Genomic DNA, 19072 nt, shown 5'->3' with positions numbered 1-19072 from the left:
TTTGTCGCAGTAGACAAAAACAGAAGAATTAAGCTTAACAAGTGAAAAAGGAAACGATTAAATTAAGAGTAGAAATGCAGATTTGAGAAAATTTTCTAGTGTGGCCCCAAATCTCGGACTCTGGCTATAGTTCGTGGGCCAAGTCAGATACAACGCCTAGAAATTGAAGGTAGTCCCCACTGCCGCACAACAATTGTTTCTCTATTCTAATAGTTAAAGCGCATAACTATAAGCCAAACCGCACTTGTTGTCATTCTGAAAGATGGTCGGATTGGCACACAAACGGCAATTTTGATATTAGTGCACGCCCCCAGTGTTACCGGGGTAACACGCTTCTGCATTGCCGGAATCTGCTGTCTTCAGAGGTTCTAGCTTCCCTTAGTTGTTCGCTTTCGTTCTGACCTCGTACAATGAGTACTGAGGGTGATCTTCAACAGTAGGAAAGTGAAGTAGACTGGTACAACCAGTGTTTATGCCATTGTCACAAGGACTCGCACGGGGACGTGACACAATTTACTGCCAAAAGCTGGAAAGCTCTTCACGAAGCAGCAGAACAACGGCGTGACCAAATCTAGGAGGCGCTTGCTCCTCATTTCCAAAACGGACCTCGTGGTGCATACCACAGTCGCTGCTACCAGACGTACACTAACAAGACCTTTCTGGTCAGACTTCAGCCTCACGGAGCAGCCTGATTGTGGAGAAACGCCAACCAGATATGTCAGTGGTAGCACAGCCACTTCATCTAGTACTACCTGCGACGACGAAGACAACAGAGCAAGTGCTAGGCGCATGCGCAGTCGCACAAGTTTTCAAGCCACTGATCTAACAGCCTGCATAATTTGTCAAACAACACAAAAGAAGTATAAAGACAAACACCTAAACGAATCACTTAGCTGGTGCTTGACAGAGCAAGCTAGTGCTACTCTGTTGGAAGCAGCTCGAATTCGTAGTGATGAAAGACTTCTTCTAGCTATCGAACATCTGGACCTCATAGCAATTGAGGTGAGATATCATCGTTCTTGTTACTCGACGTACACGCACAAGCAAATCTAAAGCGTTTCATATAGAGGCAAGAAATGAATCCCCTGTTGCACCATACATACTCTGATGGTAATGTTATGGAAACCGTACTGCGTAAAACCGAAAGAGCCCTCTTTCAAAGAAAAGAATCCTGCAGTTAAGTTTTTTGAGGCAACGTTGTTTAGAAATAATGGAACAAACCCAAAGTGGCGTTGTAGCTGATACTGAGAAGTCGTTATATCATAATGATAAAATAAAGTGAGCTGTATTGTCCCGGTTTGCAGACAGGGTAACGTTCTGGAGTTTGTCTGACAGACAGCAAAGTGATTTGCTTTATGATTCTTGTTTGCCAGCGGGAGCTGTAGCAGAGGCATTTAGTAACCTACGATTGGAAGGTAGCAAATTTTCTCAAGAAACGTCTCCTGAAGAGGATCATAGTAATTCCACTGACGACACTGCATTCGTACAATCATCTAATGATGATATAGAGGATATGGGCCGCAGTCTTTTTCACGCGGCAATGCACTTGCGTAGTCAAGTTTAACAAATCGTATGCAATGGCCTCCAAGTTCCAACGAACTAAGGAAGCCACCAAACATTCCACCCGACTTGTTTAACTTTCTAGCTTGGGTAGTAAACGGGGACGATGGCTCTAATGAAGCTATTTCTAGCAGAAACAGAGTAAGAATCACGTCTCAAAGAGCAGAACGCTATGTCACCTCTATTGCTGAAAACCTAATTCATTGTGCTACTAACGGTAGAGTGGAAACACCAAAGCACGTCTATTTGCCGATGACTGTTCGAAACCTAACCAGTAACGTGCAGATTGTGTCGTTACTCAATCGATTTGGCCACGGTTTGTCCAATAGTCAAATGCAAGAGATCGATACGGCAATAGCTGAACAACGACTGCAGGCCGACAGTAGTGAAGTATTCATTCCTTCAAACATTGTTCGTTGTGGACAAACAATCAGTTTCTGTTGGGACAATAATGACATTTTGGAAGAAACACTGTCTGGCATGAGAACCACTCACTGCACAAATGGAATAATCTTGCAACGACAACTATGTGGACCGTTACCTCAAGCTTTAATGGAAATGGTCAGTTGTCATTGTACTAAAGGCTGCTTGACGCAACGATGTTTGTGCAAATCAAATCAACTGGCTTGCACCGACATCTGTGGCTGCATCGGCTGTGAAAACAAGTCAAACGCAGAAGACGCAACGGAAGCCGGCTCTACGCTTTGTGATGACGGCTATGATGACGACAGTGAAGAAGAAATGTGACAACGTAATGTCGTTGATTCTCATATTAAAAATAATTCACCTGTTTTGATATTTCTGCTGGACGAGTTTTGAAAATTACTAGTAGTTAGTTAAGTAAAATGGTAACTGAAATTAAAGTGTCTAGGCTTTATTTTTATTGCGCATGCGCATTGTGAGCAAAATTATGTTACCGGTCACAAAAATTTTAGGTTTATTTATATTGGTGCCGTTTTCAAAGTTTTAAGCGTAGTAAATCCAGTACACGAATGGTGTTGCCATGGTAACAGCACTTGCTCACTTACCTTCAATTCTAACGACTTGGGACCTGTTGCCTCTTTGACAACAATCAAATTCCTGTTTTTCCTTTTAACTTCTATTATTCTAGCCAATAAAATCATTGTTGTGAAGATGTGGGGACCAAAGTACGTCTTACACAACTTGGCCCATGGACTACTACGCCGCTGAGGTAACAGCAACGTTGGAATTGATATTTTAGGGTGAGAAAGGCACGGCAGAAGCAACATCTAGTCGATGTGAGCAGTTTTGTTGTACATGTGTCTAGCTACCACTCACTGCATGTATGCCATCCTTCCAGAAGAAATTGGGAAATACACCACTCGCTGGTGTAATAGAAGAAAATATAAGCAGGACCAGTGCTGGCCTGCACAGGAACTATTAGATTTATCAGTGGGTTCAGTTCAAGACGTGCTGTCATGGTAGCAATTAGTAAGCTGAACAGTGCAAGAGAAAGAAATGTTCGAGTGCATGTTTCCCAAGCCAAATCACTGCCGATGGATTCAAAGCCAACATGGACAGCCTGTAGTAGCTAAACCTGGACATTGAAGTGCAATCGAGAGGACATTAAACACGTGGTGTGTGGTAGTTTCAGCTATAAGCCATATGGAACGGGACTTTGTAAAAGTGACGCAACTTAGCAAGGAGCATATACTCAACGCGTGTAGACACTGAACTGTACAATATTTTACTGTAAGTACCAAAACCGCGCACACTAACACTCCCATTGCCCACTTAACAAGTTCTGCAAATTACGTACACTATCTAACGTCCCCACCCCCAACTAATACTAATACAAGAGAACTAAACAAAGGAATTTACTATTATTTTGTGCGTTAGTTATGTCATTTTTCTACATGTGCGTGTGTTTTATGTTGACCCTATGAGGGAGCTACACCAGATGTGGTATGATAAAAATAAATTATTATTATTATTTCTCATAGTCCTTAAACCATTGCAGTCTCTTGACTGTTTTACCTGATCGTGTGATTGCTCTGTAGTTCCTTTCATTGTCAGTACTAAACACTCCAAGATTTTCTGCACTTCATGCTAGTCACCACGCTCGCATCTACTATTGTCTTGCTACTTTCGTCACATGTAGAAATGTCCTTTTGTCTTCTTCATTATCGATCATCTTAAATGCTGTTGTACTGTCATGTTCTGTATGTAGTATCTCGGTCTCATGCAACGTTTGCAGCTGTTCTCTCATGTCGTTCCAAACTTCATTCCTGAAGCCCTGTCACAATTGATCCGCAAGCTTTCTCTGGAGTCTTCCTTGAACCAAGTACTTTGTAAGAAACCTGTCCTGTTCAGGCGCGGATACAGAATTTTTTCGAAAAAGGCGGTCCAAGTGACGCCCCATAGGAACTAAATCTTTATATGAACTATGGAACCAGCAAACTCGCTCCAATCTCTATTAGGGTTAATTTCCTAGCCTATTTATTAGATAATTATAAGCATATATAAGATTAGTATTGAACGAGTTAACCATCCATCAAAACTTTAATCAATAACACAATAAACAACCTTGCGGCTGTGGTGGGCGTGTCGTTGAAGAGCAGGGTCCTGACCCCAGGATCCCTCCCCTCTATCCGCCGATGCTGTTTGACTCAGTACTATACCTGGCGTCCACTTGGGCTCTGGCCGATAAGATTTCACAATCTGCACTCCTTACGGTTTTCAAATACCCGTTGTGATTTGGTTTTATTTCTCAGTTGTTTACTTTACACTGTTTTACAGTATAAAGTATATATATATATATATAGTTTATATATATATAGTATATATAATATTATAGTACTGTTCATACTGGATTTTGGTTCAATATAGTTGTGAAGCGCGGAACTAATCTATAGATTATAGGACATTGAAAATTGACCACCAAGGATCCATCTTGCAGTAACTGGAACTTGGCAGTTAAACGGTTCGGTATCTAGAGCTAGCGCATGCGCTGATATGCTACTCAAACTCCCACCTCAGCAAGACGATGATGAGTGGCTTCTTTGTCTTTCTGCTTCTTACTGTGTCTGTCAACTGTCAGCAACCTCCAAATGCGAGAACTCGTTCGGCAACAGACATTTTCGAGTGGAATCCGAAAGCGTTCCAAGATCTAGTAAACCTATACGTCGCATGGGGCTCAAGCGCGGGCAAAGAATTGCCGAATTGTCAAGAATTCGACCAACTTTTTGCGGGAAACAAGACGTGGATAAGCCCGTTTGCGCTTCCAAACGGACTCGCAGTTTCCGACATCGTCAAGTCGTGCAAAGACCTCGCAGAGAATCTCACTTGGCACAGCGGCAGTCTCACTGCAGGCAACTACATTTACCCATTCTACAGTGCATCGCACGACGTTCAATTCGCCGGCTTTGTCTGGACCGCGGCGGGGGGCGCCTCCGAGTTCGAAAAATTTTTCGGCCTCCAACAGTACGATTTCCAGATTCTCACCGTTATGGAACCCGCTATGGGTGGAGAATCTATCTACTTGGCCAAGGACAGCTTCTGGCCGGCGGCAAATGGTTCAGTGCCTGACTCTGTGACGACTCTTGCACATCAGTACGCGTCACTGATGGGAGGGGATTGCAATAAGTTCCCGGATCTATTCGGAAAAGAGAATCGTTATGTGGCGGTGAGCGGAGGCGATCATCACTACGAAGGAACAGAAGAGTTAATTTCTTACTGTCAAGAGATGGTGTCTGAGTGGACAAAATACATATATAAAATCGATCACGTGAGCTATACGGTCACGCCCCCGCGTAATGAAACCAACTATGTAGCATTCACGTGGATGAGAATGGGTCTGTACAAGGGAATAGCAAAGTCTCAGCAGCTGCTTACAGAAATGGGCATCGAAAACGAAGATCCCATTCCTGAGATCAAAATCGGAGGAGCCTTTGACTACTTTGAAATCAATACCTAGAGTCAAACCCTTGGATATGTGACGTTGAGTATAATGGATGGATATCAGTGTGGGGTATCATCAGTAAATAACCTGTATCTGTATAACACAGTGGTACAGTACAGTACTACAATGACATCTGCTGGCCAATTTACATATGCCAGAATATATCCTGCACTAAATTTTATGTTCAATGTTGTTGATATTGCCTGGCTTGCAAAATTCAGGTATTATTGCACTATCGTGTACTAATATCCAGATTACTGTGTGCAATGCAAATATAGTATTATATATTTTAATATGTTTGCCTAATAAATTAATTAATTAATGAACATACAAGATTAATACATTGCAAATAATGTTAGCTGGCTAAATCCTGGTCAACAGTCTGAGAGTTTCCTGCACAATGACGCGAGAAGAGAACTAAGGACACGTTTACATGTAAAATACGTGTACTAATGATCAGTGTGTGATCACGTGGCAGTTATAATAACCATTGCTTCATGCATACTGCGTAAACTTCAGTGAGCATGCGCTTCAGCTGCAATCCTTCTACTCACGTCTCAGTCCTCTTCAACACTGAGCTATGGGAAACAATACATATCCGTTATTACACGTCTGTGTCGTCTTGCAGTTGGTTCTCTGTGCTTCAATCTTCATTTCAGCACTTGAGAATGCCACAGCGAGCTCTCACAAGCAACCATACCAACAATCCAAGCTCAGACTTGACCCCATGTTGGAGACTGTTCAGAACTACATTAGTTGGGGATCATCCGAAGGTGAACTGCTGCCACAATGCTCCCATTTTGCAAGCATATTTTATGGAAACAAGTCCTGGCTTAGTCCATTTGTTTATCCGAGTGGATTTGTCTCTGGTCCTGTTGAAGAAAGCTGTGAAATCCTAGCCAGAAATCTGACATGGCATTCGGGGAGTCTCAATCCGGGCGACTACATCTACCCTCTCTATGCACCGGGTAACGAAAAGAAACTATTCAGAATTGGTTTTGTATGGACAGCGATTGGGCAGTCGTCATACTTTAGAGAGGTGTTTGGTCACAAGGCCTATAATTACACCATCATGACAAGCATGTTGGTGCATAACGAGACTGCTATCATAATAGGAAACGACTTGTTTTACCCTCCTGCTAACAACACTGTGCCAGACGACATAACAAAATTAATCGCTCGGTTTTTGTCATTTCTGGAAGGTGACTGCAAGAGATTTCAAGACCTATTTTGGAATGATCACTGCTTCGTGTCACAGAGTGGACTCAAAGATGAATACTGGGATTCCGATGGTCTCACTGCTTATTGTGAGAGAATGATGTTTGAGTGGAGTGAGTACGTCTACAAAGTGCATCACGTGACATACACGGTATCAAGGTATTCACCATACATTGAAGACGTTGTTTTCACGTGGACAAGAACTGGGGTGTATAGAGGAAAAGTTACAACAAATGAAATACTGACTGACATGGGTATCATGATGGGAGACGGACCGGTCCCAGAAATAAAAATCAGTGCTTTCTATAATTACTTCGAGCCATAACCAATAGGTTGAAATTACAAGTCTGCTACTGTCTGTTGAGCACTAAGCATATGGTGTTTGACAAAACACTAACTAAAGCTTTTAAAACATAAAATGATTGAGTTGCAATATGTTAATTAGCCATCACTTGTAATATATTTATTAGTTAAGTTACAAGAGGCAAACCTGGGAGCTTCAACTGAGTTCAAATAAGTAACTTAGGTCTGGTTTACACTATGACACTGATGCTCAGCTGAGGGTCAAGCTTTAGAGAAACCACCTCTAAAGAAGCAACATCCTTTGATGTTGACGGTGACGTTGACGCTGGAGTAGGATTCATTTCCATTTCATTGTCAGTGTCATATTGTAAACCAGGCTTCAACTGCAGAAAGAACAAGCAAGCAAGCACAAACACACACACACACACACACACACACACACACACACACACACACACACACACACACACACACACACACACAATGCATGCACATACACAATACATTTATGAGCTCCAGTAAAACTGAGTCTCTGCAAAAATGCATATCCTACCAGCAACATTAGTATTACAACGCGAGGTCTACTGCAGTAAAACAGTAACTTGATTGTACAACCTAGCCATGAATACTTCACCAAATTGTCTTTCTTTCTTTATTTTTTCATTTCAATTGTTTGTAACAGCACTGGTCCTATGAGGTAATATTGTATTGTACACATATACCATTTTTCAGTTTGCTTGAAAAAATCACTTTTGCTTTTTGAACAAGTACAAAAAGAGTATTGAGCATGTTTGTCATATGAGAATAAAAATGGATCAAACAATACTTAATTAACTGGCAAATGACAACAAATGACAACTAGATTGACAAATGATTGGATAGTGTGTGTGTATTGATCAATACAGAAGATGCAGGTCCATCGTCATCTACATGACATTGATTAAAATATCAATAGCAGATTACGTACATAATAACTTGTACTCAGTATTGATGCCATCCATGTGCTGCAAACCCTGAACAGCTGCCACCCTTTAACACTTTACTTCAATCTGGAAAAGTTACACTAGCTTTTCAACACACTAGAGCATCATCACCGCATGTGGTAGACTTGACGTCCGGTCTCTTGAACTACTTCACCATTGAATTCATAATCAATGATGATCTCCAAATCACGCTACAGCAGATAAAATACTTCAGTGGCTTCATGCAACTAAGAACAATGACAATGTATATTACAATATTTGACTACAGGTATTTTAAATACCAATTCAATAGTTATACTACCTCCAAACATTTTTTCTCTAAATACTGCAACAAACTCTAGTACTGTACTCGCTTGATTATGACCCCAGCCCCATGGTTGGCCAGTGTCAAGGGTCAATATGGAATAGGGCCTTTCTCAAAAATTGACATCATAAATTGTTAATTAGCAAAGTGATTGATTAATTAGCTTAAACTGCATGCTGCTACACCAACATACTATTGGAGCTTCAAACCACTGTCACCACACAAAATGTAGAAAAATAATACGGTATCTAACTTATTAAAACCTTCTACATGCGGTCGACAAACATGCTCATATTAGCATATCTACAGACGCAAATCTAGCTAACAGTCACTGTGGAAAAGGTCAATTATAAAAGACTAAGACTGTGAAATCTTAGTGCCTTGGCAAAAGTCAGGACTGGGGGCTTACTTGAGCCCTGGGGTAATAATAAAGCGAGTACGATAGTATTCGTTGCCAACTCTTCCTGCAAAAATATTACATACTAACACCGCCAGTAGATTTGTTAGTGGGCTTGGCTTGTCCAGTGCGTGAATGCTTACCTTGTTATTCATTAAAGAGCAGAGCAAACCTTACCACCGTGACAAAGTCTATAGACAGTGGCATCGCTCAATAGGGCCTGGGTGCATAAGCATGAGCCGCCTGTACTAGGTGTGGCCTTCTAAACAAGATGTTTTAAGTCTTATAGCCATAATGCCTCTGCTATTTGTTGTTTTGGAGGGAAGAGCGATGCCACTGCTGATAGAATTTCTAAACACGACTGTGTGGGCTCAAAAGTTACTGAAATGTCTGTATTACTGTATACCCTTGACAAAACAAACGTCCGAGTGCATCAGATATCGTGAGGATAGTAACAGCCATACATGTGGGGCCGTGACTAATGCAACTGTGAAAACCAGGAAGCACAAGTGCATGACCCAGACATGGTGTATGCCAATTAATACATTTAAGGATCACACATAACTTTCTAATGCCACTTTTATACTTACAACGTTTCTCTGACACAATGGAGACTCACTCGTAATACATTCCCAGATCTAACAAGTCAGTTTAGTTATCATCACTCTGCTTTGTATGCTATTTTGAAAATGCAATACTGGCAACCAATTTTTCATAAAATCTAAATATCTAATAAAATATGAAATGTCAATAGTTAATATAAACTTATTGCTTCAATAAACTGTATGCTTAATACTTTAACAATGTAGATACTATAGGATGCTAAGTTACCATAGGATACTAAACCTAGTAACCTTAGTAGATACCTTGTTTCTCTCGTTTGGTTTCATATCAAACTGTCCAGTCAGACCCTCATTCTTCTTCACAGTCAAGCACTCATCGAGATAGAAAACAGTCTGCTTCCAGTGAGTGTACCTAGCTTCAGGTGCTGCACAAAGATTATGTAGTACCAGTACAGCAGACTGTTAGAAACACAGAGGACCACACCAGTTGAGAATCCTGTTCGTTTGTGGCAAGGAGTAAATTCAACATTGAACCATACAACAAAGGCATCAATGTAATCTTGTCTACGACAGTGGACTTCAAAGGGAACTGAGAACGTAAGCTCTTCAACTGTGATAGTGTGAAGATCGATTTCCTAGACAAACAAACCAGAATAAGTTTCTCAAGTGGAAACTAGTTGGCAAGCATTAGTAATGAATGCATCAGTCAAAGATGGCTCAAGAGTATTGAAGTAAATGTTTCAGTCACATGGCTGATAAGTATTAGCTATTGTATGATGAGCATGCTATATGGTTTTACAAGTACGAGGGGTGGAGCCATCACCCAAGGGTTATAACCCTACTCCGATTGCTGGTAAATTCCGTATAGCACACTAATCATACAATAAATAATACATCATGGTCACATGTAATGTATATGTATAAGTGAGCGTGTGACATTAACCGAAAGTAACCTATTGCACACTTGCCATGCAATACGTAACCATGGTATAATTATCAGTAATAGAATCACATATAAACTGTGATCCAAAACACAGTGATTCAAGTAAACAAGTATTGCACTTTTAAGTCATTAATTAGTGACAAACTATTATGATGTCTCAGTCAGATGAACAAGTAACAAGACCATGACATAGAAACAAATGCTTCTGCCCTCTGCACGCGTGAAAGCAGTCTCATTTGTGTGTGTTGTAAATGAAAACGTCAAAATTAAGTCCCACAACACCCAAAGCATGTCAGCTCATACCAACCAGGCAAAACCAGAGTTGAGCATTTGGTCAAACACAAAGTGTGTAAAAGGCTATCTCAGTGTGCGAAATAACAGTCAGACATCGGACATTCTCCGACTGAATTTAGCATTTGTCCGATCTGCCTAGATTTGAAACAGACATGTCCAACGAAACTAGCATGTGAGACTCAAATCTTTCTGTGACAACTGTTCACAGTCAGAGTTCACCACATAGTGCCATGGGTAATTGGAAGTTGTTCCAGGCAAACACTTGTGGCTTTCTGTAAGCGATTCTCTGATGTTGCTACGTAACCAGATTGCATGTACACTAGAATGCTGTCAGGCACTAGACTTGTACTCAGTTCTGTCCTCGGGTGCTCCACATGTTCCACACCTCTTGAAGATTGGAGTCCATCAGAAAGTCAACAAGAGGCGCTGTTAGCTGAAGTCCCTTTGGTAGCTAAAGATGTACTATGTAGTCTACGTACTAGCCATAAAACAGATTTATTTGCTATTATAAGTCAAAACAAATAATTTGCTATTATTATGTCAGGTTGTCCGACTGTTATCCCTTGTGTCTGGCCACAACTCAATATGGCTGGACCAGCAATGTCTGAAACCTTAGTGTGCACTCTTCTATCTATAGTTATTGGTGAAATGTGTTTATTCATGATACACGTGTCATAAGTAACTGAGCATTATCACATGTTTCTATCCTATTGACAAATATGTTAGAATGTGTAACAGAATTTTACAAGAATGTAGGGACTTTACAGTAAAAGATTAGGCCGTACCAAAAAATTGTCTGATTGGGTAACATGCAGCGGAAAAAGACAGGCGGGCAGATTTTTTATTTTATTTTTTATATTTTTTGATATCTATGTCAGATATGGTTTTACCATCGACGTTTGACAACCTGATAACACAAATTCAACATGGGTACACGTACTAGAGCTAAAAAGATCACCTACTATAAGGCAGGAAGTTTTGAAATCTGTCAGATGTTAGACTGGACATACATTCTGTTTCTGACCAATGCCTCAAAAGAAAGTACATGAATCGACACTTAAACTCAGCATGAAGCTGCACCTCATCATCTAACTCCGTGTCTTGTTTGGAAGAAGTGTCTATGGTCGCAGTTCGCACGCTGTGTACATCGTCCACCCAATCACCTAATCCAACCTACTGCAATACCTCACAAAGTCTACAGTTCCCAGACACATGAAGAATCTTGCCATCTCTCAAAACGCGTGCTCCCTCGGACACGGATACGCACAGAGCAACAGAAGACATTTCTATTTCTCAGTATGTCCATGCGCAAAAAATCTACCAGCGGCCGGCCCTCCAAACACGGGTGGGCGGGATACCCTAAGCTGACAATTTTTTGGTGCGGCCTTACTATCAAAATTTAAAAATATACATAAATATAATATTATGAAAAATTGTAACTAGTTGCCATAAATTATGTCTCATCAAGCAGAGTAATATCCCCAAAATTACCATACAAATTTTGATTAAAAGTAGTAACAACTACGTAACACTTGATATCAAACATTGTACTACGGCGTCAGTCTCACCTTCAAAAGGCAACTGCTTGTTACAACTTGTTTTGGTTCAACCACATCCACCAATGGCTCGCTCATTGCTACTCGGCGTAATGCACTCATATCAAACCCATAAACGCTCTCCCACCCTAAATCAAAGCAAGGCGAATCATTAAGAATACACCACATTGATAATGCAATGCCACAACAATTTATTTTCTCATCCTTATAGCTTCGATCTTCAATGGCACAAATATGAAGAGATGCCTTATCAGGAAAAAGTAGTCCCTCCGGTTTCTATTACAAACAGGCAGCAATGTCATTAAATAGAAAATCTAAGTTTCTGTATGTACATGTACCAGCCATTTGTCCCGGGCAAAGATCACTGTAGGAAGCATGGTCTCATAAAACAAACAGTATCCCATCCACTCACTGACTATGATGTCGACATTTTCCACCGGGAGCTCGACTTCTTCGACTTTACCTCGTATAACCTGTATAACTGTTGTGAATGCGGTTTAACAGCCAGCAAGCATAAACAGAGATAAAGTAAGATATTGAGCAAACTAGCCTTTGTCATATCCATTGTCATGAATAATGGTCTTTGCATACTCAACGATACTTGAAAAGTCGATCTAGAAACACGCAATAATAAAATTAATTAATTAGATGTAATCTCAGAAGCAGTTAGTTTGTTTCTACCGCAAACACTTTGGCTGCTCCAGCTTTTGCACAAAACATGCTGAGGATCCCTGTGCCACAGCCGACATCAAGTACTGTCTTTCCACGAAACAGATGCTTGTTGTAATAGATGGAGTTTCTGTATGTGAGCATACGGACTTCATCCTTCAGCATCTCCTGCAGTGTTTGTTTGGACAACATTGTTCAGAGATTATAAGCACAGATAGATACGATGACTTGCCTCATGGATTCCTATCAAATCAAGCACACGGTAAGAAAGGTATAACACTAATGCATCAATGTAGTTTGAATCTTAAAGTCTATCATGTGCCACACTTTACCTGTTACTTCCACACTTATTTCCTGATAGTAAATATAGTGTAAAATTAGTCTAAATATTATTAGAACTTGTATTGTAAAATCTCCAAGTGTTTGACCAATGCCAGCAACACAATACAACAACTATGCGACTCTACATCACTCTAATACCCCATTCACACAAGCACAGCTCCAAACTGAGCCAAGCCAGACTGAGCTAATGAAGCAAGCCAGCCCTTGTTCACACAACGTTCTGACAAAGCAAGCCAGTCGAGATTTAGTAGGCGTGTCTCTTGGTGCACACGCTAGATACAGACGTCATCATGGAACAAGATGTCCACGCTTACTTCTCGCTGGTACTAGAACAGTCTGCGGAAATATCGAGAAGTACTGAGAATAGATGTCGACATCGTCTTGGTTTGACGGGCACTACACAACCAAACCGAACCAAACCGTGCTGGCATGGCAACTTGAGGTGGGCCAACTCAGCACGGTTTGGTTTGGTTCGGCCGGCATACACACAATGAAGTGAAACCGAGGCAAACCGTGCCGTACTGCACTGGCACAGTTACAAATGCTCGTGTGAATGGGGTATAAGTCCAGGTGCATAGACAGCGATGCCTGTGAGTTGCACACAAACACCTCTGACCATGCAACAATCGTTTTTGCTCAATTTATTAGACAATGTATATGTACAGAATCCCGGTCTGTTCTCATGTCAAGGTCTGAAGCTCCAGTCCTACATACAGTATGCGTGTACAGTAAACACTCGTACTACACTGTAATGCATACGTCCTTTGTACTACAGCAGTGTTCTAGCCAGGATTTTTGGTAAGCATAGTGATATGGGTGTGATACAGGAGTCTGGTGTGTGGGTGTAGCATGTACGTGTTGTTTGTTCAAATTCTGAAGTAAATATTGCCACTGGTTTGAGGGAGTGGCTTAGGATTCCTACCACGCTATACCAACCTGAACTGTTGTTGCAACAATCAACTTAGAGCAATAGAGAGTTTATTGCAGGTACACAGAAAATGATGTCCATGTCATGCAAGAACGTGACCACATAGAGGACCTCAGATATATGCTGGGCATGCTACAAATCACACTGAGGCAGAGTGGTAGTAGTGTATTGATTACATTCTTAAGCAGTTTCTCATTACTGGTACGAGGCAACAAATCCAATTACAATAGTATAGGTATGCAACTATGGGAAATCATGATTTTCCTCAGTGTCACTCTGTTGATAAACGTTCTAGTCCCTTCCCTTTGTCCATAACTTCTGGAGAGGGAGTGAACATGGGCATGTGTGATGTACAGTACCTACTACGTGAGTAGCCAGTATGTTGGAGACATAGTGTCAGCTCTGAACGTGTAGCAGGTATGTTGAAGACATAGCGGGTATGTTGAAGGCATAGCAGGTATGTTGAAGATGTAGCAAGCAGTTCTGAAGGTATAGCGGGCCTCTACGCCTTAGCATGCCTGGATAGAACCTTGTACAGTTACATACTCATATAACCAAAATTGGAGCAATTTGAAACTTGAATTGTGCGACTTGTACACCTCTTTATATGAAAAGCAAAACAGCTGCCACAACAACAAATATTAAACTAGGATTTAGTAGATAGAAAAACCACACAATTTTTGTTTAATTTATCTGCTGCTGTAGACTGAGAAAACGTGCATGTCTATACGTAGAGTTTCTTCTCTCCAAGTGCCTACCCTTGGAGTCCCAAGACCTCATATGCGCTGGTAAAGTACCCAGTCTAGGGAGGGGCCTGAATCTCAAAGGTCCAGATTAGGAATGTTTGATCCATTGCCAAATACCAACTGTGCTCTTTTTTACATTTGTACAATAAATTGTATATATATATATATACATGTGTGTGTGTGTGTGTGTGTGTGTGTGTGTGTGTGTGTGTGTGTGTGTGTGTGTATGTGTGTGTGTGTGTGTGTGTGTGTGTGCGTGTGTGTGTGTATAAAATAAATAGATAAACAGTTAGTAGTACATCAGTAATGCAAACAGCATTTCACAGATCAAAATCCAGGAGTTTGCAGCCTCATGCACTAACATTTAGTTTGTCTACAAATTTGCACATGTATGTATGGCTAAAATAAATATTATTTATTTATTATTTATGTTTATTCAAATATTTATCAGGGAGTGCAGTAGCACTTCCTATGCAGGGATGAGAAGAATCTAAAATGGCAGCCCATACAAAAGTATCCAAAAGCATCCGAACCGGATCTCTCAGAACTCCTTACAGAGATCTCGAACCTACGTAGCGCTCAACTTCAAATGTTCCTAATGGTAGCCAGACTATCCCCGCTGACACTAAGTGCCTCAGAAGCCAGCTATCGGCAAGTAAAAAAACCGGATTTATTCTTTCACATTTCACATTTTACATTTCACATTCCACTTTTGTCAGCCAGGCTAGCGCCTCACTCGAAGCAGCTACAATGACAAGAGTCACACCAAACGATTAACTCTTGTCCGAAGAGTTGCACTGACCCAACAGCTAGAAATGTCCAAAGTCACCTTGTATCAGTTAACTGCTGCCATGCAGTTCCACGTACTGCTTCCCACAACGCCATGTTGTTCCGGTCATGTGTGTACATGTGACTACCGTTTGGAAGCCTAGCTGGTACTTCCACCTGCTGCTACATGCTGCTTACAGTTGCGTGTAGTTGAACATGTACAAAACCACTATGTTCAATGGCGCGGCATCCTGTCTGACTCTCTGTGCACATAAGCGTGTATCTCTTCCGTGGAACCCTAGGTAATGGGAGTTGTTTATAGATGCAATCAGTGTTATAACGTACATCTGTCAGCTGCTACATACTTCCGTGTATGCTGAGCGTAACATGGGAGTTGCCTAGAGATGCAATCAAAGATTGAAATCCCGGCCAAGCTGCACACGTTTACTAGGACTGTCATTTCCATTTCAAACTACACAAGTCTAACAACATTTTGAGAAAATGATGGGTATGTAGGGATGGGAATGTACTTGTCATTTATGCCCATCTCCTACATCACAATAAAATCACTTGAAAAGAGATACCGTAGCTAAAACTGGAATGTGCAGCGTCTAATTACAGCCTGGAATTCGTGGCCTACTGTGGAATGGGGGCAGGACTGAGAGTGCAACCTCCACGTGGTCTCTCCTGGGGTTTTGAGCATGAAAGTATTCTCACATGTTCAAAATGTTATGCACTCGGTTTACTAAAACTTTCATTTCCATCTTCGGGGCATACACACACACACACACACACACACACACACACACACACACACACACACACACACACACACACACACACACATGCTCGCGTAACATACTTTTAACATAACTAAAAATATATGAAACAAGTCCAAAAACATTTTGAGAAAATGATGGGTATGTAGGGATGGGTATGTACTTATGTCATTTATGCCCATCTCCTACATCACAATCTTTTTACCTATATCGCTTGCAGCAGTTGTGAATGTGATGTAGGAGATGGGCATTATTTATATATTACTTATTTATTTTTTATTTATTAGTTATTCATTATATATTATTTATATATTTATATATCAGTTATTTATTCTATTTATTTATGTATATATTAGTTATTTACTATATTTTATTTATTTTTATTTATTAGCTATATATACAGACTTGGACAAAATTATAGGGACACCCCGCTGTGAGTATGTAGTAACACAATACTTAGGTCACAATTTACCAACTATCAATATTCTTAAGAATTTAATAGTTACCGAGTTGATTTTTAGCTTTCTTGAGAATACTGTAGACCCTAAATTGCTTTCTTTACGTTTTATATTGCGGAAAACGAGACCTAAAAGTGTATGACGTCATGACTGCGTAAGAGTCGTAAGTTAGACTCTCTCTGATTTTGTTTAGTGGCTTTTTAAAAAGCCGGTTTTAATAACGCGAAGGAAAATTGAAGCCCTTCACCGGTTCCTCAGTACCGAGTGTTCCCGCCTCTCGCCCTCCTGATTGTGTCCAAATGTCGCGGAACACTTTCTGCCAAGTTCCGGACACACGCGGCTGGAATCTGCTGCCACGCCTCTTGTAAAGCATTCCAGAGCTCAGCTGTAGTTCTCGATTCGCGACGGTTGGCAGCAGTTTCGAGTTCATGCCACAAGTTCTCAATTGGATTCACATCAGGCAAGTTTGGCGGCCAGTCCAACAGTGTGACGTCATGCTGGCGTAGCCATTGTCTTGTTGATCGAGACGTGTGGATTGGCGCGTTGTCCTGCTGGAAAACAAAGTCGTCTCCTATCAATGCCGCTGCGTCTGTAAGCATGTGCTCCTCCAGAACCTGTTGGTACGCCGTGCTATCCAAACGATCTACCAGTTTCACCAGAGACCCCACACCATGCCAACACATCGATCCCCACACCATCACACTAGCCGCGTGCTGGACCGTACGATCACAACATTCAGGGAGAAATTCCTCACCTTTGCGACGCCAAACGTACAGAGCACCATCGTTTCCTATGCTGACTTTTGACTCATCTGTAAAAAGAACAGATTTCCAGTCATCCAAAGTCCATTGTGTGTGAATGGTTGCCCATCCTAGTCGCAAACGCTGATGGTTTTCTGTTAGCAGTGGATTTTTTCTAGGCCTCCGAGTGTTTGCTCTTGTCTCACTGAGACAACGACAGACTGTTCTACTTGACACCTGCTTGCCAGTTTCATTAGCCAGCTGGTACAAGAGCAGTCGTGATGGTGCTCTGCGGTTCTGCAGTGCCATTCTCTTCAGTCGATGATCTTCCCGGATTGTCGTTGCCTTCCCACGTCCAGGTCATTATTCATAATCGCTGCTGCCATGGGAAAGCCGTTGCAGGCACTGATGAACCGAATTCCTGGAGCAACTGACAAAAGCTGCAATCTGACGCACAGAATGGCCAACTGAGTGAAAGGCTTCAATTTTCCCTCGCGTTTTTGGACTCGACTGTTTGCCTCGAGGCATCACTGCAACTCGTGAAATATCGCACGGAACAAGACTCTGCAACTGCGTGAAGCTGAACGTTCAGGCTAACTTATCGCCTAAGTTTGGCGGTCTCAAAGGCAGTGGTTTTAGTGCAGCTGACATTTTGGTGGTAGCAGTTTGAGAGTTTGCTATGTAAAACGTGAACCGGAAGTGGCATGTCAATGTTCTTTTGTTGCTATAACTTTTTTAGTTTTTGTCTTAGCAGGATTTTTTGTAATTAATTAGTGTCGCATGATTTTTGAATACGTTGAAGTTTGTTTATTGATTAAAATGGAAAAACCATTCAAATTGTGATGACATGCACGAAATCAATGCACAAACAGACGATTCGCTTTTTTTTCATAATGTTGATAAAAGGACCCACAAAATTGCTTTCACTCTCTACTACTGAGCATTCTTAGATTGTATGCCAAGAATGAGCATCCAAGAGCGATGAACGTGTACAAAGACAAGAAAAGTAGGAATGGCCGTCTTCCTTCTTCAAAGCAAACTAGATGCGCAGTAGGTAGTAAGTACAGCTGCAGTCTTGAACTCAAGCTATGTTACATACTAACAATGGCGCAATCCATAAAAAAGGAAATTCGAAAAACATTTGGTTTTGCTATAGAAAAATTCAGTGCCAAAGTTAGACTAGACACAAAAATGCCAGGTGTCCCTATAATTTTGTCCAAGTCTGTATATATTATTAATCTACTTTATTTATAGATTATGTCAACTGTATTTAAGTTAGTTATCTATTTATCTAGTATTTATGTACCATCTATTATTTAATAGTTGAACAACGTCATTCACTATTTGTAGACATGTCTTCCTCACCAAAATGTGCATAAGAGTCGAAGTAGTAGTCGGCACTCGTCATTTCTTCTGCAGACTTGTTCTTGGCAGCACTCACAGCCTCCTGTACGCACTCACGTCAATTTACTCAAACAAACAATAACATTCAACGACGCCCAAACCTCTTCTGTAGGAAACGTTACTTCCATACTCGACAAGTAGAGGACTTTGACGAACACGTGTAGCCTTAATATCCCGGATAATTAGCCACCTTAA

The 19072-nt window shown here is 41.1% G+C and overlaps 3 protein-coding genes across 3 annotated transcripts; 2 read left to right on the top strand and 1 right to left on the bottom strand.

The window, feature by feature from the left end:
* The first annotated feature begins 4561 nt into the window (after nucleotides 1-4561).
* LOC134195730 (uncharacterized) lies at nucleotides 4562-5775 on the top strand. The gene has a single exon (XM_062664808.1). It carries the CDS (start codon nucleotides 4568-4570, stop codon nucleotides 5495-5497), a length of 930 nt encoding a protein of 309 aa, XP_062520792.1. The 5' UTR covers nucleotides 4562-4567; the 3' UTR covers nucleotides 5498-5775.
* A 250-nt stretch (nucleotides 5776-6025) lies between these two features.
* Nucleotides 6026-7190, top strand: LOC134195833 (uncharacterized). Its single transcript, XM_062664921.1, has one exon. It carries the CDS (start codon nucleotides 6063-6065, stop codon nucleotides 7023-7025), a length of 963 nt encoding a protein of 320 aa, XP_062520905.1. The 5' UTR covers nucleotides 6026-6062; the 3' UTR covers nucleotides 7026-7190.
* Nucleotides 7191-7866: 676 nt separating this feature from the next.
* On the bottom strand, nucleotides 7867-19048 carry LOC134195319 (protein arginine N-methyltransferase 1-like). The gene is made up of 11 exons (XM_062664331.1): nucleotides 18979-19048; nucleotides 18839-18920; nucleotides 12945-12955; nucleotides 12725-12880; nucleotides 12594-12657; nucleotides 12382-12524; nucleotides 12232-12319; nucleotides 12056-12171; nucleotides 9735-9885; nucleotides 9554-9675; nucleotides 7867-8177 (listed from the first exon to the last, which is right to left on the bottom strand). The coding sequence occupies exons 1-11, from the start codon at nucleotides 19003-19005 to the stop codon at nucleotides 8094-8096; spliced, it is 1044 nt and encodes a 347-aa protein (XP_062520315.1). The 5' UTR covers nucleotides 19006-19048; the 3' UTR covers nucleotides 7867-8093.
* Nucleotides 19049-19072: the final 24 nt, after the last annotated feature.

Source organism: Corticium candelabrum, chromosome 20, assembly GCF_963422355.1.
Source record: "Corticium candelabrum chromosome 20, ooCorCand1.1, whole genome shotgun sequence".
NCBI lineage: Eukaryota > Metazoa > Porifera > Homoscleromorpha > Homosclerophorida > Plakinidae > Corticium > Corticium candelabrum.
This window is presented reverse-complemented; position numbering and strand designations above follow the sequence as displayed.